General features: G+C 43.6%; 1 protein-coding gene across 1 annotated transcript; it reads right to left on the bottom strand.

The window, feature by feature from the left end:
- Positions 1-2,429: 2,429 nt before the first annotated feature.
- KRT18 (keratin 18) lies at positions 2,430-6,081 on the bottom strand. Its single transcript, XM_073546163.1, has 7 exons — positions 5,606-6,081; positions 4,921-5,003; positions 4,555-4,711; positions 4,299-4,463; positions 4,059-4,184; positions 3,124-3,344; positions 2,430-2,627 (listed from the first exon to the last, which is right to left on the bottom strand). The coding sequence occupies exons 1-7, from the start codon at positions 6,002-6,004 to the stop codon at positions 2,504-2,506; spliced, it is 1,275 nt and encodes a 424-aa protein (XP_073402264.1). The 5' UTR covers positions 6,005-6,081; the 3' UTR covers positions 2,430-2,503.
- Between the last annotated feature and the right edge of the window lie 18,183 nt (positions 6,082-24,264).

The raw sequence follows: 24,264 nt of genomic DNA, 5'->3' as shown, positions 1-24,264 counted from the left end.
ACAGGCTCCAGCCTCTCATGAGGTGCCCGGTCCTGGCGCGTCTTCACTGCGATCCGGTCCGGCCACCGCCGCCGCTGTGTTGCAGCATTGTCGTGCTGTCAATTTTGGGTCAGGAGATCCATACTTGGATGTGATGTGTAGAACCGGCTTTAGGGTGTGTGCACACGCTGCGGATTCTGCTGCGGATCCACAGTGGTTTTAGCCCTGAGGGAACCTTAGCAGTTTCTGCTGCGGTGTACAGTAGCATTATAACCTATGGAAAACGAAAACAGCAGTGCAGACGGCGCAGATTTTTCAGTGCGGTTTTGCTGCGGTTTTCAATCCGCAGAAAGAAATGACATGTCAATTCTTTCTGCAGATTCCGCTGCGGTTTGCCATCTGCTCCATTGTAGAGTTGATAAACCTGCAGATTTTACTAAATCCGCTCGGACAAATCCGCAGAGCATTCCGCAGCGTGTGCACACGCCCTTAAAGTTGAAAAAATCTGTATTTTCTCTTAATGCACTCTAATAAACATGCATGCATATGTTTCCCACACGTTTTCCATTTGTTGTGAATGTTATCTATTTCTGGGACCTGGTCTGTTTTTTTGGATTATTTATGTTGCTGTAGCATTTTTTGGATGGTTTTTGCCAACCGAGTACAATATGAAACTTAAAGTGAATTTATCAGAAAGATTTCACCACCCAATCTATTCAAATGCAAATGTAGTGCTGTCAAAGACAAATCCAGCAATATTTTTACATGGCCAGTCCATTTCTCCATTACTGAGAAATCAACGTTTGATATGATATGCAAATGTGGTTGAAGGACTACAGTAGATATGAATCCTGTCACACCTGCTCTATTCCGTGCCCAGTGCCGCCTCCACCGGCTTGACTGGCCGCCTCTATTCTGTGTGACTTCAGGTCAAAGAGCCATTATTTAAGCAGGAGGAGGCAGCACTGGACAGGAATAGAGCTGGAGTGACAGAGGCTTCAGATCAACAGCCTCATTTGCATATTAACACAGATTTCTCAGTAATGGAGGAATGGACTAGCCATGTAAAGATGCTGCTTGGACTTGTCTATGAAAGAGCTATATGAGCATATAAATAGTTTGGGGAGTGAAATCCTGCTGACAGATTTCCTTTAAGTTATTGCAAAGTGGTTTTGTATAGGAACATTTCCTAAAATATATATGTTTAACTTTGAGTAGACCATAGCAATATGTTGGCTAAAATCTAATTGTACAGGCAGGTACATGGACAGCCATTGACTATAATACCCTTACATGTGACTATTCAGAAACAGCAAAATAAAGTCATCAGGAGACTATTGCAATGGTCCTTTCACAGGGACAACCCATTTAACAAGTCTTTCTGTGACTTTGATACTCAGGACCCATTCTTATAGCTTATGTAGGGTTTATACTGGCCCACTTGAGTAGTTAAACAATCGCCGATAGGCTACAAGCGTGCAAGACGGTTAACAACCTGTTTGGACAGGTCAATCGCACTTTCCACGTGCACCGAATGAGTAAGGTCACGGTCTCACGTTGAGTATTTGGTGAGTTTTTTACCTCAGTACCTGTAAGCCAAAACCAGGAGTGGAACAATCAGAGGAAAAGTATAATAGAAACAAGTCACCTCTTCTGTATTTTTCACCCGCTCCTGGCTTTGAGGTAAAAAATGACCAAATATCAAGTGTGTACACGCGGTCTAATCATTTGCTATGTGCGCATGGGCTGTCATTATTCTCGGTAGTATATGTCCTGTTTGCATAGCATGATGTGCTTCCGAGGCTACAATAGCCGGTGTAAAAACCCCAGTACGCTGCATGTAAACACAGTTTTGCCTGAACTTTGGATAACAAATGTTCTCAAGGTGCGAATCTTACCTGAATTTAGACTGATATTGGTCAAATTAGTCTGAAATTGCGATAATAATCGTACGTATAATCTCAACTCGCTTCTAAACGAGTGTCTGATATCTGAGTAGATGGGAATATCATAAACTATTTCTTACAACTATAAAATGTAATGTAGAAAGTTAACTGCAGCACTCTAGAAGGATTTCCAGGACCCAGGTCATCATACCCACACCGATGCTGCATCCCGATACCCAAGAAGCTCACGTCATCAGTAGAGTAGAAGGACGGCAGCCAAACTTGAGTGAAGTGAAAAAATCTTTTTTATTCTGCCAAACACAGTGCAACGTTTCGACAACTCCAGCCATGCTTGATAAAGATGTGTATTGTCGAAACATTGCACTGTGTTTGGCAGAATGAAAAGAAGATGTTTTACTTTACTCAAGTTTGGCTGCCGTCCTTCTGTTCTTCTAAATATAAAATGTAATGTATCTGTGGTCAGTTTTAGAGGGAGGACTACGAGATGCTGTATACCCAGGGTCATTCAGCTCTGCCCCGTCGGTAATAATCACAACTTCTAGATTACTTAAAACCTGAAATCTTTATTGAAATACATCAGACAGTCAAATAATGCTTTCAGGTGGTGGAAAGGTCAGTTAGGAATGAAGGACGTGAGTGTCATTACTTTCGGATACAACTTTTCCATCCACTATCTTCTGTGTTGTTGTGATGACCTTCTTCACAGTCTGTGTTGTTGATACTGAAACTGCGTCTTGGAGACTACAAATGGAAAGCACAAGAAAGGTTAGATGAATTGTAACGAGATGATCTACATATAATCATCGGAGTGGCCTAGGGTTAGAATTACTCCAGCTAAGGTACATTTACCCCATGCATATGTAGAGTTTTCCATTTGGTTTGTTTAGTTTCATTTTTTCATATATACCTATCAGTTAAATGGATTGTGCAGGATTAGAAAAGCTTTACTTTGCTAAAAAATAAACCCAGCACAACTCCTATCTAGAGACTGTGCATGGTATTGCAGCTGAGCTCCATTGAAAAGAATAGTATGGAGCTACAATATTGCCCACAACCTGGGGACACTGTGGCAGTGTTTCATAATATCGCAGCCAGGTTGTTTTTTTTTTTTCTAAATTTTGTACAAGCCCTTAAATTGGATAATTGGATTTGATATAATGAAATTAGATTGAGAGCTCCACTGGACACATAGGCTATGCAAGTGAAAATACACGTAGCCGAAATTATTGACACTTACTCAAAATCATCCCCATCGAGAAGACGTCTGTATGTCTGGATTTCGTGTTCTAGTCTTAGTTTAGTGTTGAGCAAACTCTGGTATTCAAGCTGTTGCCTCTGGCAGTCATTGCGTATTTGTGTCAGCTCTGCCTCAAGGGCCTGGGCATTGGCACCAAGCGCCTCCAGTTCCATAGCATACCGAGATTCAGTTTCATGGAGAGAACCTTCAAGACTTAGTTTCTGTGAAACCAAGAAACAATATTCAGTACAGAGACCAGCAGGACCATACATATCATCTGACTGGATTCTAAAGCAAAAAAAGTTACAAGCCCCCAGTATACTTTGACCACCCTTAGTGGCAAGAGAAATAGAAAATATATGATACAATCTTACTCTAAAGGCCCCGTCACACTAAGCGATATCGCTAGCAATATCGCTGTAACGTCACTGGTTTTGTGACGCAGCAGCGATATCGCCATGTGTGATACTTACCTCCGACCGGCTCCCCCGCTGATTATCGCTGATCGCGCGAGAACGTCCTGGACCGTTTCTCGTCGTCAGCTTCCTGCTGTGGAGACAAGCGACGCGTGGACGCGGGCGGGCGGATGTCAGGATCGCCTTGTCTGACAGGTAAGTAGCGACCCCCGACCGCTGCTATGTCGCTGGTGAGATCTGCCTGTGTGGCAGCTCACTAGCCACCACTTAGCGATGCGCCAGCGATCCATATCGTTGTCGGGATCGCTGGTGCATCACTAAGTGTGACAGTACCTTATCTTAGCTCTTCCTCCAGTTTTTCCACTGTCCTTTACATTTTTACCCTCTTCATCCACAGTAGTAATTCTAACCGCATCTTATGTTATTTGGTAGTACCGCCTTTTACTGTTGGCCCTACCGGGGCTGTTATGTTATTCTGACACATGCGCGTCATACGGTGATTAATGTTCATTTTTATACCTGGTTTCGTAGAGTTTCAAGCTCAATTTCCAGAGACTGTATGTTGCGTCTGATCTCTGTTACGGTGGACCTTGCAGAGTGAAGAGCCTCGGAGTCCTGTGTGACTTGTACTGTATGTTCCTCTACCTGTACACAAGCAAGACATGCTCCACTTAACCACACATGGGTCAGAAATTTGAGAATATTTTTAGCACGTCAAATGAAGATATAGGGTATTGTAAGGGCACATAATTTTCTTACCTTTGTCTGGTACCACTTCTCGGCATCTTCACGATTCTTCTGTGCCAGTGCATCATATTGTGCTCTGATGTCTGCCATAATCTTACCAAGGTCTTGCGTTTTTGGGGCATCTACCTCCACAGTTACTGCAGAACTAGCTATTTGTGCATTGAGTTGGTTAACCTCCTACAAAAACAGAAGAAAAAAAAATTAACCTGGCTCCCATGTTGTAGGTTTTCCATCTCTCTACGCCAACCAACCAATTGTTATTTCTTACATCTCCATGGCTCTTCTTCAAGAAGATCAGCTCTTCCTTCAGAGACTCAATCTCATTCTCCAGGTTTAGTCTGGATATATTGGTATCATCAATAACCTTGCGCAGCCCAGTAATATCAGACTCCACAGACATTCGGATAGCCAGCTCTGACTCATACCTGGAGTGAGAATGAAGGGAAATTAGAAAATAGACAGCTCTTTTGCCTTGTCCTATAATTTCCCTATATTCCTTGGTTGTGAACGCAAATTTTAGATATCTTTATCGAATCATAATTCATGCCTGATTCAATAAGAAAAGTTTATGATCACTTGGTTAATTGTAAAGAAAAAGAAACTTCGTATGAGCTCAACAGAATATCAGACTTACTTTACTCTGAAGTCATCGGCTGCAAGACGTGCGTTGTCAATCTGGAGAACCAGCTGAGAGTTCTCAACTGTGCTGTCAAATACCTGCAAGCAGATGAGAGAAGATCAACCCTAAACTTAAGGAATAGAAAAGTACAGCAGGTTGATGTAAAAGGTTATATAAATCTCAGCAAGCTAAAGATCAACACCATTTACGATACACGGACCTTTGGTTCCTCGGACATTCTTGATATTTGCCCCTTTCATAGGTGATGAGCAATTTGAGGTTTCTACTTCTGATACAGTGTTAATGGTTTTATTAACTCCTAAGTCATTTGGTCAGCAGTTGAAAATGATCACAGATTACATACAGATTAGCTCAACAAGTGACTTGTGGACATTAATCCTTGGAGCCTTGCTCTAGGATTCACTTCACTAATGATTTGTTTGCCGTTCTCCATCTCTGGCAGGAAGAGAATCCGCTTAACCTCATCCTGTCCACACCCAAGTGCTTCATTTTCTCCTATTTCCCGGAGAGTCTGTATCACCCAAATCTTATATTCCAAGACTATATTGCTAAGCAAATAGCCTCAAACAGATTATTGTTAGTCAGCTATAAAATTCAAATATTCTATTCATTTTTATATAAATTCTAGTTTGTGACATAAACATATGTGTATATATATATATATAACAAAAGTCCACACCTGTTTCCGCAGATTCTCCAGAGTCTTGAAATATGGGCTCCAGTCCTTGGAGGGTCCTTTCTTTTCCATATGTTGACGAATCTGCAGCTCCAGTTTTTCATTTGCGCTTTCCAGACTGCGGACCCTCTCCAGGTAAGATGCCAGGCGGTCATTGAGGTCTTGCATGGTCTCCTTCTCATTCTGAACACCTCCTAGCAGACCAGCTCCAGATGCTAAAGTGTTGGAGCCACCACCAAACCCTGAACCCAATGTAGATACCCTGGATACTGAGATCCGGGCTCCTGAGCCTCCTGCCCCGGCATGGACACTGGAAGCACTACTGCCCCCTGCAAACTGAGAGCCAAAGGTAAAGGGGCGCTGTTGTCTAGAAGAGTAAGTGGAAAAAGAGGAGAAGCTCATGGTTACAAGTTAGTGGATTACAAAGGATCACAATGACCACTGGAAAGAGCTGCTGGCTACTCTGTACTGTGAGAAGTGGAATTTATACCTAGAGCTGGCAGACCAGGGGAGTGACATGACTCTCCTCCCTCTGTAATCCTGCCCTCTGCAAGTAGGGAGAACTGCCTAGGGGAAGGGGCCAGGTTTCATTCAAACAAAAGTGTTCAGTTCAGAGCTCATTATCAGTATGATCACCCGCACCATGCAGCTTCAGGACACAGCAGAAGTGCCTAAAGTGCAGGCAGAAACTTCTAGCTAACATCACCATTACTCTGTGTGCACTTAATGTTTTACTTACATTTTGGCAGAGGTATCCTGTGTCTCTATATTTTATGGTGTTGCAGAATTCACAAAAATATGAACAGTGACTTTTTTACTGTGCACAGTAAGAAAGGAGCGTTACGCCAAATTCAGATATCAATTTTTCACGTACGTATTCTGTGTTTTTCACAGTTAACACCTACCCATTAAAAGGAACCTAACCACTGATACATGCTGCCCGACCCACGGACAGCAATGATCAGACCTTGGCTGCATGATTTCAGCCATATATGTTTAACTTTGACATACACAGGTGGGTCACGGCTGCTTCTTCTGCCCACTGCCTTGGATTGACAGGTCTCTCCTTATATACGTGTAATGCAGGTGACCAGATGCAATGCACAGAGGACATGAGGCAAGAACAGTCAGTGAACGGTGTAAGGTATAAGACAATCGGTACTATTAAACAAAGCAAATCAACAATGAATCATATAATCATACAGCGAAAGCGCTTCAGTATATAGCACTAATGTTCTCTTTACAAGGTTACGCCCGTTCACGGGAGTAATCACGTAAGATCTCCATGCAATTCTGGCCTTAGTGGGGGGTCACCGGCTTTTCCCGCTGGGCTGCAAGTATTTCTGACAAAGTCTAGTAAATCACAACAACTGGCCCTTTCCCCAGCTGACGTCCTAGCCCAGACCAGCCCGGGTACCATATGTTATAACTGGAAGTGACAGCCTTACTCACTCGCACTGTCCCTCTGCAACCACAGGCTTGCGCCTCTGGTCGCCGTTTCCTTGGGCGTTTTCGGTGCTTGACCATTGGCAGATGTCGCTTGGGACAAGAAGGACTGGGTCTCAACTCCTGACAAATGTCATCTTGTCCTTGAAACGTGACCGGCGCAGGGCACAGGTCCTGGTCTTGACCAGCGCAGGGCACAGGTCCTGGTCTTGACCAGCGCAGGGCACAGGTCCTGGTCTTGACCAATGCAGGGCACAGGTCCTGGTCTTGACCAATGCAGGGCACAGGTCCTGGTCTTGACCAGCGCAGGGCACAGGTCCTGGTCTTGACCAGCGCAGGGCACAGGTCCTGGTCTTGACCAATGCAGGGCACAGGTCCTGGTCTTGACCAGCGCAGGGCACAGGTCCTGGTCTTGACCAGCGCAGTCTGCACTCTGGGTCTGAACCAGTGCACTTCAGGACTCAGGCTCTTGACTGGCGCAGTCTGGACTTTGGGTCTATTCGGGCGTTGTCTGGACTTAGTCAGACGATGACCGGCACCTTAGTGACATAGATTTTCCACTGAGGCGCCAAATCTCCCTGCGGTTTTATGCTGCCCGTGGATTCATGTTGTTTTCAAATCTTGTGTCGGCAAACAATCACGGAGTCTAGGCGCCTGTGAAGATCATGGATGGTGTCTGTGTGCAACACTTGTGCTGTCTGAGATTGATATTGTAATGAATAGGAGAAGCTTCGCAATTTATTTTTTCATGCAGGGAAATCACTGATGAAACACTGATGTTAGAAACTCACACCGACCAAACAATGATGAAAATGAGATCCAAAACACTGATGAAGTGCGGACCTTTTTTTGGTTCATGAGAAATCAGGGACACCTGAATGAGGACTTAGGATTACTGTATGATACATTATTTCAGTTATGAACCACAGAATCTATGTAGATTGGCGGTTTTTGCTGTATTAACAATAAAAGTGATTCCAAATGACAATTGTACAGGGATATGATAGTTAGGGGTTCTTTGATCAGAAGTTTTAAGGTTAAGTTCATTCTATTTTTAGGTTTGGAGCTCGCTGGCAAATAAAACAGAGGAGCGCTATCCAATGTTCTACTGGGTAGCACTCTGCCCAATGTTATACTATGGGGCAGTGCTGATCTGAAATTATTATCTCATGCCGTACCGGCATGTGAAAACACTCCTGCAAGTGCATCCGAAAATCATATCGCACGCACCCATATAAGTCTATGGGTGCGTGTGAAACATCGGACTGCACTCGGATGTCATCCAAGTGCAGTCTGATTACAGCGGAAGCTGACAATGGAGGTGATGGAGAAATCACGTTCTCTGTCTCCTCCACACCTGTGCTGTGAATGTCTCATGCGAGAGAATTGGAACACAGTGCAATGACACTCGGATCTGACAGAGTTGAACCGAGCGCCATTTCCATAATTGGCCCGATTCTCTAGCATGAAAGAATATACGCCAGTGTGAGCGAACCCTTAAAGGGAACCTGTCACCAGAAAAATGCTATTAACCTGCAGATATGGGGTTCTTAGCTGAACGCTGCCGGGAGAAAATGAACCTTATTCTCCTCAGCAGTGTTCCAGTTTCAGTCACGGAGGTGACGTCAGCACCGCTTCAGTCACCGCTCTGTAAGGCGGCTGTAACTGTGGCCCTGGCCCTGACTGACACTGGCTCTATATTGGTGCTGTCAGTCAGTCCCGGTTACTGAACTCGCACCGGCGCCACCCCTGTGACTGAAACCGGAACCCTGCCAGGAGGAATAAAGTTCCTTTTCTCCCGGCAGTGTGGGGCGACGATATGCTTTATAATGGTATGTGCACATGGAGCTTTTTTGAAGAGTCTTTTGCGTCCTGAATATTTGCTATAAAAAAGCTTAAAAAATTATTCCCATCCATTTCTATTGTAAAATCACTTTGCTGATTATATGTTCAGTCTTTTGAACATTTTTCCTCTGCATCAATTGAAAAGCGCATGGTAGAAGAAAAGAAAGTGCATGTCACTTCTTTCAAGGGGATCCTGATGGAAAATGCTCCAAACTAGGTACTGTCCAATTAAAAGGTTGCAAAACAGGAAAGGATACTTCTGGAAAAAATATCCGTAAAAACGCTTGGAGAACTGCTTCAGGAAACAAAGAACTCCTCCAAAAACTTCACAAAGGAACGTTTACTGAAATGGATTCCATTAGGATGTTTGGAATTTTTGACCGTCGCAAAAAAAACAACAAAAACCATTCCCCAACTCTCTAATCTGATCATTTCTGCTCCCAAAATTCAGCAAACATCTCGTTGTGAACACACCATTAAGGTTAGTGCAGATGTCTTTTTCAAGTTTTTCAAGCAGAGAACATTTCAGGAAACTATTTTTTTTGCCTGATGAATCTTTTGTGTTGTTTTTTTGGTTGTTTTCTGAGTGTTTTTTTGATGGTTTTGGTGATCTGTATTTTTTGGAAGGTTTTCCCATGGTTTTTGTGACGTGATTTTTCATTGTCGTTTTTCAGCCATTTTTTTTCCACTCCATTGAATAATAAAGAAACTGCTTTAAGCAAAAATGATGGCATCCGGACGTCTTTTAAGTTTTCCCATTGACTTGTATGGTAAACTATAGATCGCTTTCCGGGCAGTAAGTGCTGGAAGAATGCAAATGTCACTTCTTTTATCCGCTTGGAATTTTTAGGAACCTGAATAGATCTCTTTTTTTTGGGGGGGGGGGGGGGGGGGGAATTCCAGGCGGTTTCTGCGGTGAAATCCAAAACAGACATTGTTCGCATATACCCTTATTTTTTTTATATATTTGCATTGAATGGCACAGTCTGTTATACATCAGTTACATATACTGACCCTAACGTATGCCAGAAGGACAGGGATTATAGTCTATGGCATGTTGGACGTATACATTGTGACATTTCTAGAGGTAAATCATAAACCTAGGCTAAAGTTGTGTTGCAGAAATCTTTGCACCTGAAAATCTGTTTTTCAGGGTTGTTTCTGCAGCATTCGCATAGATTTTTGCAAACTTTGTCAAGTATGTAGAGTAGTTTCAGAAATTACAGTAATTAAAATTTCTACTGCTATTATTACATTTCTACATAAAAAAGTAGCAAATCCTAACAAACATAGATACATACACAGGTCACTGACCACATACATTTTCTGAAGTTTTTCCAACTGCGTGACTTTGTAAAGTGAATGTGAAAAGTTATGAATTAGACAAGTAAATGACCCGATCCCCATTCCCATCTGTTAAAGTGTAACCGTCACACAGCAGTTGTGGTGCCGTGGGACAGTGAACAGCAGCTTTGCTACAAGCTAATGATAGATTTGCATTGATCATACCATTATCCCACTGAATACTTTCGGATGGGTACATGGTTCCTGTAGTTCCAACCATAGCGCACCATCTTGTTGTCTAACCTGGAATGAAATTTGTGCACTTCTACTTTTATTACACCTCAGTTTGTTCTTTTATGTATAGTACGGCTTGTTGGAAGTATTGAGGTTTCAATGGTGTCAAGGTCACTAAAGTCTTTCTTCCCATAGAAAACATTGAGAGTTTGGTGCAGTCAGAACTCAATTCATGGCGTTGCTATCATTGAATTAATAACATATCTTCTAATTCTTATAATTATTTTGTAGGGAGAAAAGTTATTGGTTAGTTAAGATACAGGAAAGATGTACAGTATATCTTTGTACCGTGTTAGCCAGTAGATAGAAAAATATTCAGAATTGAGAGTCCTCAGTGGTTGATACCTTTTAATGGCTAACTGAAAAGATGGTAACACATTGCAAGCTTTCCAGACTACTCAGGTCTCTTCATCAGGCTAGACTAATCCAAAATCTGAAGTCACATATTTATGCACAATACAGCCTAGAAAAAATGCAATAGATAAGACAAGTGACGTGAAGCAGAATTATCAATATGGGAGAGGGAGAAACATAAATATAAACATTGGACCAGTTCATAGATAAGGAGTCCGGATGTTTTATGGTCCTCTGATTGGGGTCTAGTTCTGTGTTGTGATGCCTCCACACGGTTTTAAAAGGAAATTCCTTAATTGATGTAAATTTATGTCTTTTTACATCAATTAAGGAATTTCCTTTTAAAACCATGTGGAGGCATCACAACACAGAACTAGACCCCAATCAGAGGACCATAAAACATCCGGACTCCTTATCTATGAACTGGTCCTATGTTTATATTTATGTTTCTCCCTCTCCCATATTGATAATTCTGCTTCACGTCACTTGTCTAATCTATTGCATTTTTTCTAGGCTGTATTGTGCATAAATATGTGACTTCAGATTTTGTATTAGTCTAGCCTGATGAAGAGACCTGAGTAGTCTCGAAAGCTTGCAATGTGTTACCATCTTTTCAGTTAGCCATTAAAAGGTATCAACCACTGAGGACTCTCAATTCTGAATATTTGGTTAGTTAAGCTGTCCATGCACATGAGATAGACAGCTGTCTCTCCAGGCTATACACGTTAGATGGTTGTCGGCCAAACGATGCTTTGATTGATCCCTCAGCTGACAGCCATCTCAGCCAAGTCTCCTATTAGACAGTAACACTCACTCGGACAAGTTGACTTGTAGAACTATCGGCAGTCTGAAATAAGACACGCGAGATCAACGTGTCTCCTGATCATCAGGCCGCACCAAGATATTGGCGCCATTAGTCTAATTTGTATGGAGGCCTTCTGCGTGGCTGAGCATTCATGTGTTTTCAATGAGGAGCGAGTAGACATTTTTAGCAGTGCCTTATTTCTCCTGAAAACAAAAGAATTAGTTGTTGAAAATCCAACGGCCTGTTTCTTTTCTCTGAACAACGCACATAAGGAAAAAATTCCCAAATATTCAAAAAAAACACATTTGAAAGGTAGACTCACCAAAACCGTGACTTATGCACCAACAGGGTGCAGCAGACCTCCATTCATAAAGGCTGGGGCAGCACAGGTGCAATCCACTGATGAGAACAGCCAGTAACCCAAAAGGGTCTGGCTGCCTAGTGGAAAAAATGCGCACAAATAGGGCTTCCATAGGACATCAGTCACCTGTGCTGCCCCAGCCTTTATCAATGGAGGGCTGCATCCTGCTGGTGCATAAGTCAGGGTTTTGGTGAGTTTACCTTTCAAATCTGTATCTTTTCTCCCCTGATATCTGTTGGGGATAGTCCCCAATATGTGTCAGAATCAGCGGATGCAGCCATTCAACTAAAAATTACTGAAGAGGTGATCACTAAATGTCTAGCTTCTCCTACCCCAACGATCAACAGTCATTACTAGGGCAAGTCACACTTCTTCCTGCAGGGAAAGTCATGTGAATGGTCTTCCATGTAATACTTGTATACCTGTGTGTCAGAGCAAAACGGGAACTTATTAGCAGAAAAAAATGACCTATTAAATCAGGGTTAGTGTTACATGTCTTATAAAATAATGGCATTTTTCACACTGGCCACTGGGGCTTTTTTAGGCTACGTTCACATTAGCGTCAAAACAACGCATCCGCATATATGTTCTGCGTACCCAATGTTAAAGATAGGTATGCAGGACGAATGCAGAAGTATGTGGAAGTAAGTGGAGCTTAGCGGAGGAAGTACGCAGCCCTCCGCAAAGCCCCCGAACGCAAATATGAACCCGACCTTAGGGTCCCGTTACACATAGTGACGCTCCAGCGATCCCGACAACGATACGACCTGGTAAGGATCGCTGGTACATGGTCGCTAGTAAGCTGTCAAACAGGCAGATCTACTCAACGACGCAGCAACGATACCACGATCCATATAACGACCTCGGTGGTCGTTGGGACCTTGTCACACAGCAGCTATTCTGACGACTCAGACCTCGATAGGCGTGCTTCAGCGTTGCCTTTTCCATACCACTCTGCTCTGATTGGTGGCCACTACTGTGCTATCACTACGCGGTTTTCTTCAGCGTCCCTGTCTGAGTCGCTAGTGCGCTATTTATTCGTGGATCCACAGTCACCAACACAGGGACACGTGATTACTATAACTGTACATGTTAAATGTTATGATTGCATATAATTGATAGCTGACTTATAAAAGGAAACGCTACAAAGATCCTAATTTGACTTATTTCTTCTTCATATCAACATCCTGAGAGGAGAATATGGGAGCAATATCCAATGTATATGTGGCGCCCCCAGGAGTATGGCCACCACAGTGACTTTGCCTTCCTCCAGGGAGGGTGATGTCATGCTTGGAAGCAGTGAAGGGTCTCTCTCGCAGTTAACCTATACATGCAACACAGTTCCACTCCAGGCCAGCAGGGGGGACTCTGAACCGGAATTGAGGGGAGGAGTGCTCTCTGAGGGCCAAGAGGAAGGAGTGGTCAGTTAGTGTGAGGAGGTCCACGTGTGCAGACGTGTGGAGAGAAGCTAGTGGTTGAGCTGAGGAAAGAGAGCTCCCTCACAGTGAGAGTGCATGAACTGGAGCCTGGTCTCCACGGTTGTATGGATACTAATGGTTCTGCAACAGACACCTGAGGAGTAGGAGGCTGTAAATGCCCTACTCCCATCTAAGACTCGGAGGCACAACAGCACGGAGTGAGCCAAGAGAGGAATAGCGGCTACAGCTGTCTGCCATACGAGGAGTGCTAGTAGAAGAGAATTAGGAGGAACTTCAGTGTAACTCAGTACTAGGAGTACTTCACTCAAATAAGCGCTAGAGAAGGAGACTGCACAGCCCATCTGCTGAGAGAGAATCCTGAGCTGCTTCCAGGCTAGCCTACTCCAGTACCATCTGTAATCACGACCCTGGACTGCATTTATCAAGTAAAGGTTCAGAAATTGCACCCTACTGTGTCTTTGTCTGCTTCCTACCCTTCCGGCACTGCTACATCCCCGTGCCAACCACATCTACACTGCCCTGGGACTACAGCTTCACCTGTGGGGAGCTTTCACATCTTGGCTGCACCATACCATCAGTCCTAGTGGATCTGCATGCAGCGTCGGCTTAACATCTCACTTGCCGAACACCACGGGTGGCGTCACGAACTATTCCATTAACTTCATTCCACCATTTCAATTCCCCCATTACTTGGGCACCCAGGGCCACAGACCGGGTCACCGCTGCTGTGACACCTCCCGCTGACACCGGCCCAGTACCGAGTACCCCACAGCCCTGGGAGGGCGACCCAACTATCAAAAACCCCACAGCTTTCCTTTAGCGAGGCTTATCATGTTTTATGTACAGTTGGTACGGAAAGTATTCAGACCCCTTTAAACTTTTCACTCTTTGTTTCATTGCAGCCAATTGGTAAATTCAAAAAACTTCATTTTTTTTCTCATTAATGTACACTCTGCACCCCATCTTTACTGAACAAAACAGAAATGTAGAAATTTTTGCAAATGTATTAAAAAAGAAAAACTGAAATATCACATGGTCATAAGTATTCAGACCCTTTGCTCAGTATTGAGTAGAAGCACCCTTTTGAGCTAGTACAGCCATGAGTCTTCTTGGGAATGATGCAACAAGTTTTGAATTTACCAAATGACTGCAATGAAACAAAGAGTGAAAAATTTAAAGGGCTCCGAATACTTTCCGTACCCACTGTATATATATACCGTATATACTCGAATATAAGCTGAGATTTTCAGCCCATTTTTTTGAGCTGAAAGTCCCCCTCTCGGCTTATATTCGAGTCATATACACTGGGGGGTCGGAGGGGGGGCGGGGGTGTCAGGTCATACTTACCCGTCCTGACGCTGTCTCTTGAGCCCCCAGCTTCTCTCCGCTCTCTCTTCCTGCCTTCAGCGGTCACGTGGTACCGCTCATTAAAACTCATGAATATGCGCATATTCATGAGTTTTAATGAGCGGTATCAGATGACCGCTGAACGCAGGAAGAGAGAGCGCGGAGAAGCTGAGGGCTCAAGAGACAGCGTCAGGACGGGTAAGTATAGCGATACTCACCTGTCCTGCGTCCATGGCTGCTTGCTGCTGTCTGTCATCGGTCAGTGACTTCAGACAGCAGAGGGCGCGGTGACGTGATTAGTGCGCGCCGCGCCCCCTGCAGTCTGAACGTCACTGACCGATGACATGGCAGATAGTGGTGAGCAGCCATGGACGCAGGACAGGTGAGTATCTGACACCCAGCGACGGAGAGGTGAGTATGTCATTTTTTTATTTTTACATGCAGCAGCAGCAGCGGCAGCACATGGGGGAATAATCTATGGAGCTTCTTATGGGGTCAGCATATGGGGGAATAATCTAAGGAGCTTCTTATGGGGTCAGCATATGGGGGAACAATCTAAGGAGCTTCTTATGGGGTCAGCATATGGGGGAATAATCTAAGGAGCTTCTTATGGGGTCAGCATATGGGGGAATAATCTAAGGAGCTTCTTATGGGGTCAGCATATGGGGGAATAATGCTTCTTCTGGGGACACCATATGGGGGAATATTCTATGGAGCATTTCCCACGCTAGGCTTATACTCGAGTCAATAAGTTTTCCCAGTTTTTTGTGGCAAAATTAGGGGGGTCGGCTTATACTCGGGTCGACTTATACTCGAGTATATACGGTATATATATGTTTGATTTCTCCAGCTAAAAATTGAGTTTTATAAATAAATAATAAGTAAAAATAGTGACAAACTCTGCAAAAAATGTAGCCCAAAAACAGATTATAGGTTGTGATCCACTACTAGTTCTGGCAGAATGTATGATAAAAAGTGCAGTTGAGTCTTTTTTTTTTTTACAACAGTACTGAATAGCAGTACGCAGGATATTTGCTCAGATAAGAATGCTTGATCACGTATTACTCATTTCTAGCTGTACATGAAGAACTGAGACAAGCAATGAAGATGTCTCCAGATAAATGACACATTGGTAAAGCATGTTACACCTGTTCTTGAAAGCACCACAGCCTCACCACACCCCGCTTCACTCACCTGACTGAACTCCATGGCCCAGGGCAGCAGATTTTTTGGTATAAGAACGTTAAGCTCAAAATGGAAGATGTAGCGTTTCGCAGAATGTAATATAATAAGTTTTTGTCTAAGAGTTGGGGTTACCCACCAATCATTTGACAACCGGGCCGGACTGGGACAAAAAAACAGCCCTGCCACACAAACCCCACCAGCCCACATACTATAACACTCCCCCCACACCTGATCAGTGAATTTTTGCTATACTTTGTCATGCCCCTCAACACTCCTTTTAAAGGAGTTATTTGAAGAGCCACATGTGAATGGCGCCGCAGTGCGTATGATCGACCACAGCTCCTTTTACATGGTGTACTTTAGAGTGCCGGTTCTCGGGATCATGTGGGTCCCAGCAGTCAGACCCCATCGACTGCAAAGTTCTTGGGATAGGGGATTACTTGGTATGCCCTATTACTTGGTATGCGTTTAAATGGATCATAATGGATTACGATCCATTTAAACGGGTTTTCCAAATTTTTTTAATTTATTTTCTCTTAGGAATACTGAAAATAATAAACCAATATTAGCTCTCCCAAAGACCAATGTCGCCTCTCTGACAACAGGACAGGACAGGAGGAATGGTACTGTGCAGTGTATGTAATGTATATAGGACAGACGAAGTGGTAGTGTGCAGTATATACCTAAACAGGACAGGAGAAGTACTGTGCAGTGTATATATACAGGACAGGAGGAGTGATACTGTGCAGTGTACATATACAGATACTTAGATTTTACACCACATAGGCAATATATACAGTATATCATAACAGAGCAGCAGCAAATCTTTAAGGGGTTGTCTACTACTAGGACAACCCCTTAAATGTTCGGTCCAATAAAATAATAAAGCCTATACTCACCTCCCATGCCGGCACTGTTCCCACAGTGGCTGTGATGACTCTCTGGGGCTGTCACCGAAAGAGCGTGTGCCCTCACAGCCTGTGCAGAAGTTTTAAAGGGCCAGCAGCCCATTTTGTAGCTCAGAGGGCATCTGCCCGCCTTGGCAGATTGCCAATCCAGGCCTGTTTTACAACACTTTCAACTCTTTGATTCTGACTGCAGAATGATGCCAGGGTTACCAACCTTCCAGAAATTCCAAGAGTCAGTAAAAATAGGGCACTTTTTTGCCCTGTCTGTAAAAATTTTTCAAGACATCTGTGATTTTTTTGGAAGCTGAATAAACTTATACTTATAATTTTGACTGTAATTCTCATAATTTTACAGATTACAGTGACTGCAGCTCATGTCTTTATATCACTGTTATGGGATGTAGGCATGTATCACTTATACACATAATAATTTATTATGGTTTTCCAATGTATCCATAAATAAATATTGACTGTTCGCGATTTTTTATAAGCAGTCCAGAAAAAAAAAAAGTCAAATTGGCAACACTGGATGACGGCTCCAGAACAGTGCCATGTGACCATTGCTCCCAATCTGTAATTGTAGCAGTGGATCTCCACTGATTTGCTTTCCGTGGATGCAGAGAAGTTTTGGAAGCATCCGTGAGATTTTCCAACTCTCCTAGGAGTCCTAGAGGTCTCTCCTTTTACTGGGAGCCTTCAAAGACATGGCAAGTATGATTTATAAGTAGCATTGCCCTGTGTGTAATTGAGTAGAAAGCATTGATGGGTCCTTAAGATGAGTCTCTCCTCTAGAGTTGGTTCATCCTCCCATACACAATGTGCATATTTTCTTTTACTCTCACTTTTTCCTTCAAATGGAAAAGAACTTTCTGACCTTTGGGTGGGTTCATAGTTTCCATTACCAAAGTTGCAGGATATGGGTTGGGAAATCAGGATCAAGTTTATTCTTTATGGAGAAGAGACTATGCCCAAGGGTCTGCCGGCTTCATAACAGATGGAAAGACTTTAGCTGTGATGTGCTCAATATTTTGACCATTAATGTTCAAGACTTTTTTTTTTTTTGATGGATGTGATAAACCAGGACATCATTATATTTTCTAACATGATCATGTTGATACAACATGGTGGTGTCTTGGATTTGTCTTCTTTTGGAAAAAAAAGTTAATTGTTGTGTCAACAGAGCAATGAGGGTACTGCTATGTAGAAAAATGCAACCACCTTTCCCTGTCTATTCGTGCTGGGTGATGCAATCAGTAACCCTGAACAGGACAAAATAAACGACAGCACAAACATGGACCAATCTGCCCATCCATATTTGCTAATTGTTGCAGTGCCTAGGGGGAAAAAAGTCCTTCATAGCTTCTCAGTACTCAAAGACAAAGGTGATGGGAGGCTCTCTCTATATGGTCCCCATAGCCGTCGCTGTCTGGTATTATGATGGTTATAAATTACAAATAATTTACTGAAGAAAAACCAGGTAGGACTGGGTTAAACACTAGCACTGCATGTTTTAATTAGATGGCCATGGCTAACTTTGACTAAGTACCAGGAAATGGGTTTACCTTATGTCAGTCAGCTGAAAGTTGAGCAGAGTACAGTGTGTTGACGCTGGTGAGTGACCAGCCAAAATGTGAGCTGTAGCTGGCAGAGAGAGAAGTCAGGATCTCACTCTGAATATTCACCGCATGGGTCAGCTAGAAAAGCTGAGCAGTCTGTGTGTAGAGCTGTAGTGTAACATGTGCAAGCTGCAGCCTGTTCAGTGTGTACTGTGCCCGGAGTTCAACAGTTCTTTTTGGCACTGGAAGCTGCTGGAGCTCAGGCTAAAGGCGATACCGAGACTGGCAGGACCATACGCCTTTGTGTAGAGTTTGCTCCAAGAGAAAGAACTGTAATCTGTTTGGGTTAGCCCGCACGTACATATATGTACCAGCTGAATTACCTATTTATTTGCTGTTATACCCAGAAGAGGCCGTTTTGATTTTGAAACCCTTGTAGCTATGAAAGCAATAAAACTGCACGTTTTAACCAAACCACATTGCCTGTGTGAACGTTAGCTAATGCGCTTACCTGAGAGTGTGACTCCCTACATTGATAAGTGCAATCATTCTGAAGCCAATACTTGACATGTATCTAATGGGGCATTCAATGGATAATCACAAAACATGCAATCGTAAGAACGCTTGTTCCTGATTCTCGACATGATGCTAATAACCAGACAAACATACAAAACGCTTGCATACCTAGTGATTGGCTCATGTTTACCATCGTTATTGGCAGTGCATGGAAAGAAGATGCACTGCCGATACCATGGTACTTTATAGGGACAGATCGATCATATTAAGGATCTCTCTGTCCACATCACATTTGACCAGGAAATGAGTGCCGACCGTCTTGTTATACAATCAATCTGTGCTCGTTAACATGCACTGATGGACTGAAATTGTCAGGTGTAAATTCTCCAGTAGATTTTGGTTGACAGTGGCAATGACCTGTTATCCAAGGACGAATGTTTGTGAAAATGAGGTGCACCCTTTTCACATAGGTTTTTGAGTGACCCTATTATGGTGGACAATAGACTGATTTCAATGGATGATTCAGGCTGATAGAATAGATGTTCTTAGGGGTGTCGGCTGGTAACTGGTTGTCTGAATAATGGCTCTCGCTTGCCTGTGAGCCCAGAAGACTGATCCTCAGACAAGGACAACCTATTGTGCAAGTAAGGGTAATACAAAGGAAACAAGAGACACATTATACTGAACAGACTCAAGGCAATGAAACTTATTTTGTTTTTGTAAGAGCTAAGATAATGTTAGGACTTTACCAAAGACAAAGGTAAAGATAGACTGGATCCTTTTGTCTAGGCAGATGATAATATTAGTTGGGGAGTTGGGATAGCAGGGGTGGAACTTGATAAAGAATTTACTCCATTAAAAACAAGGAACGCTAATAAGATGTATTAAAAGATTTTTCGTATGCAGAAAACTGCAATGCTTGGAAATATTTGAACCTTTCGGGAATGTCTTAGTAGCCTCCTCCGCCTTGTGGAGGGCGAAGAAAGGAGGGGGAATTGACTGTAAAAAATGTGTGTCACAGGGAAAAAGTAAATGAAACAGAACGATGAGGTAGATAAGGGTGCAGATATTTACTAAGGAGTGTGTAAGGTATTTCTGACTAGTCATGCTCAAGATTACAACATGCTTCTATAGGTGGTAAGTACATAGAAGTAAAAATTGTGCCTGTAACTAAATTATTAGTCCTAAAGGCAACCTGTCATGTCCAGAAATACAAAATCTCACACAAGGCTCCCAAATATCACAAATCTTTAAGAGAATTGGTCTTCTCATATGGGACAAAGGAACCTTTGGAGGCCTCTAGGTTGCTTAGCCCAGATGGGACTGCAATGGACATGTTTAAGGCCGGGTTTAGATGGCCGTAGTGCAATCCGTATACAGACTGCAATGCCGGCACTATCCTCATAGGCACTGTGGACATTACAGTCTGTGTATGGACTGCGAAATATGGCAGTCTGAACCCGGCCCAATAGTCATTTCGTAGATTCCTTAATTCAGAAGCTGGAAAACACTCCTGCATTATTGCCCAGCTGTACGGGAGTGAGCACCTTCTTCCATTGTACAACATATTACACATAGAAAGGTGAATAACCACAAAACAAATAGACATATAATAAAAATATTGTTTTAATGATGCATAAAGATAATATATTAAAATCGTGGGGACAAATGGAAAGCAGAAAAATCACGAAGAAACGTATCTGAAAGAGTGGTATTACTGTTGTATAAGTAATGTTGTATTCTCAGAGAAAATATATATTAGTCTGTGTATATAGTAGAATATTGCAAGAAAGTGTATGCAATTAATATAAATAAGAATATAAAATAGTATTAAATAGGTAAATACATAATCAATATATAAATATATATTAATATATCAATCAATATATAAATATATTATCATACTGCTTTTCAATTACTCTAGAAATCTTGTAACTCAACCTTTTGTGAGAAAGCCTTTGGAGCCGATATTACCTTTTTCCAACTGTAAAACAGTAAAATGATTATGTATTCAGGCGCTTATGTTTTCAGGCGAGTACTGGAAATTAAAACACATTTGCCTAACCAGTAGCTGTGGGCTAGACAATGTGAAAACAGATGTGTCGGTGAGTACAAAGGACCATTGATCACATTTCCATAACGTCTTTGTTGCCCCATTAATCTTATATTTCTCAGATGTACATTGTATCATTTTTATTTAAGTAGTACTATTATATTCCATGGAGCTGAACACTGTAAATAATTTTTACCGGATATATATATATATATATATATATATATATATAGCAAGATCATAAGACAATGTGCTATAAAACTAGAAGGTATGAAGAAGTAGGTGCAGTCTTCTCAGGTGGAGGTGCGTAGTGCTGTTCTGATTCTGTGCACTGCGCTCTTCCACGTGCATCAATCCATAACAGAACTCATGGATATTGGAGACAGTCATGGACAGATGCATAGTTGTGTTTAGTGGGGTTCATGAAGAAAAAGGCCAATTTGCTTTATGGCCCATTTCATCAGGAAAGCGGATCATTAGGACATCTAAAACGTATACCAGTGGGGTTCCAACCGGTAAAACAACAGATCAATCAACAGGATAAAGGATCTTAGACCCCGCTAGAAGACAAATTTTCCTTAGAATTTTGGGTGGCTTTCACCAAGTGGTTTCATTGTATTCCCTCACATTGGTTCAATCATATTCTCCAAATGCTATAAGGTGGTAAACTCTAAGGGGTTGTCCAAACTTAGCTTACAAGTCTGCAGTCACTCTTTGCGACTGCAGACTTGTGAATCCTCACATTGCACACTGCGATGGTTCTCCGGTGCCAGATGCGATATGTATACTTCCGGCCACATTCAGACTAGACTGTGTCTGTCCTCTCTCAATACACTTTTATTCAGCAAGGCTGCGACCATCTAGTCGTCACATGATCACATGTATGCAAATCACATACTTGCGGTCACACTCTCGGCACTGGCACCAAAGAATCCTCACAGCATGAAGTGTGCGCAACGTGAGGATTCACAACTCTGCAGTCACATAGAATGGCCCAAACATGTAGCCTAAGGCTGGACAACCCCTTTAAGACCCCCTTATACATTACAGAAAAATGCCCAAACCCATCATTTTGGACAGGATTCAGTCCATGTAGAGATCTCCCACTTCCCCCGCTTTCCCGCTCCCTAACTGATGATGTAATGGGAATGAATGATTGGGCATGTTGAAACACAGGTCTGCCCACAGAAATTTGAAACAGTTGTAATGAACCTAAACGGTATGGATACCTTTCACAAAGAATAAAAGATTTTTCACATAGGCTAGTTGTTGACTTTAGTTAATCTTCAATCATTTTCAGACTCTCTGGTTGTATTGTCTGTTCCTATAATATAGGCTGGATGTGAGCGCTGTGTATTCAGAGTGCTGCTGTAGTCACTTGCTTTCATGTATCAGCACAGCTTCTATCTTGCATGTGCTTTCTTCATCCGTGACCAGTTTTATCTGCCCCCCACATTCCTCACTTCTGAGACCCTGCATGCTTTCTCCCCTTATCCCTACATTTATGAGTACCCCCCTCCCCGCTATGTCTAACACTAAGGGCCCCATCACACATAGCGATCTCGCTAGCGAGATCGCTGCTGAGTCACAAGTTTTGTGACACAACAGCGAGATCGCTGTGTGTGACAGCGATCAGCGACCGGCCCCCCTGCTGGTATCGCTGATCGCTGTAGGAAACCTCTGGACATTTCTTTTGTTGTTGGTCTCCCGCTGGCCAGTACGTATCGCTGTGTGTGACAGGCGGGAGACCAGCGATCAGCTGGTAACTAACGTACACATCGGGTATCCAAGGGACGACTCCAGCTCCCTGCATCAGGCGCTTGTAACTAGCGAACACAGCGACACCGCGCGCTCGGCGTCGCTGTGCAGATCGCTGGTGAAGCTGTCTGTGTGACAGCTCACCAGCGATCACATAGCGACTTACCAGCGATCCTGACACGTTGATATCATTGTCGGGATCGCTGGTGAGTCACTATGTGTGACTCCAGCTTAAGAGAAAGGAGGAGGAGAGCATAAAGAGCACATCCAGAAGCAACAGCTCTGATAGGTTTGTAACACTTTTGCTACAGCAGTCGGCTAAATAAAGGACTTAATGAGAACCTGACAATCCACAGGCGGCACAAACCTGAGCTGGCTGCACCATTGCAGTCAGGTAGAACAGTCTGAAAAAGCACACACATGGGAAAGACCTGTCAATTAACCGGAGCGGAGCAGGGAGAAGCTTGTCAGGGGCAGTGCAGGTGTGGGGAGGTGAGCTGGGTACGGTTCTGTCTGTAGTGGGAGACAGAGTGATTGACAGTAGGTGTCATTTGGCAGTCCGCCATCAGAGGTCACTGGAGAGCACCGACGGCAATGGTTATGTAACTGTCATATGAGGGTTACATAACTGCCAGAGGTCAAGGTGACTCTTATTGGGTGAAGGTGACTGTCAGGTGACAGAGGGTGGGGCTACCTGGACTGACTGGATAAATACTGAGGTGAGCTTCTAGACGCTTCAGAGTCAGCCAGGGGAGCTCACAAAGAAGCAGGGTCTGTCACACAGAGGAGACCCCTCAGAGACTTTCTGACGGTAGAAAACGGTCACGGGGGGTGACCCTACAGCACATTGGTCACAGGTAGAGACGGCCTGTGAGGGCCTGGTGTACGGTGGACTTTGTAAGGTAAAAACGCCGTGGTGGATTGGCCTAGGGCAGCCATGGTGGATAGAGCCACGAAGTACGCCTGATGGAGAAAGTGAACACGTGAAGGTGCCCGGGCCTGTCTGCAGTGGTAAAACAGTGTAAACCATCTGTTATATATGGTGCTGGTCGTCGTACGGGCGGCCAATAAAAGCAAACCCTGTAGGATACATTTGCTGCCTCTGTCTCTTGCCTGTCGACGTCAAGAAGCGGGTCACCCCCATTTCTGTGAGTACAGCACACCTCCACCGCCTATCTGCATTAACCAAATCCTCAGTGCAGCTCAGCCCAGCTCGGCCCTCCACCCCTACACAGGACTAGTCTCGTCTCTTCCTGGCTGAATCTTCAAATATTCCTTTCTCTGAAATACTAGGTTGTTTCCAAGGCCGGGATCACACATGTGAGAAACACGGCCGAGTCTCGCACGTTAATACCCAGCACTGCCGCCGGCACTTGGATCAGAGCGTGTGGCCGCATAGCAATACATGGAGCCGCACGGTCCGCTGCCGAGTGCCAGCAGCAGTGCCGGGTATTAACATATGAGACTCGGCTGTGTTTCTCGCATGTGTGATCCCGGCCTAAGAAAAACAA

This window comes from Dendrobates tinctorius, unplaced genomic scaffold, assembly GCF_039654945.1.
Source record: "Dendrobates tinctorius isolate UK_male_01 unplaced genomic scaffold, ASM3965494v1 ptg000145l, whole genome shotgun sequence".
In the NCBI taxonomy this organism is placed as follows: Eukaryota; Metazoa; Chordata; class Amphibia; order Anura; family Dendrobatidae; genus Dendrobates; species Dendrobates tinctorius.
The sequence above is the reverse complement of the archived record's forward strand: the minus strand, read 5'-3'. Positions and strand labels throughout refer to the sequence as shown.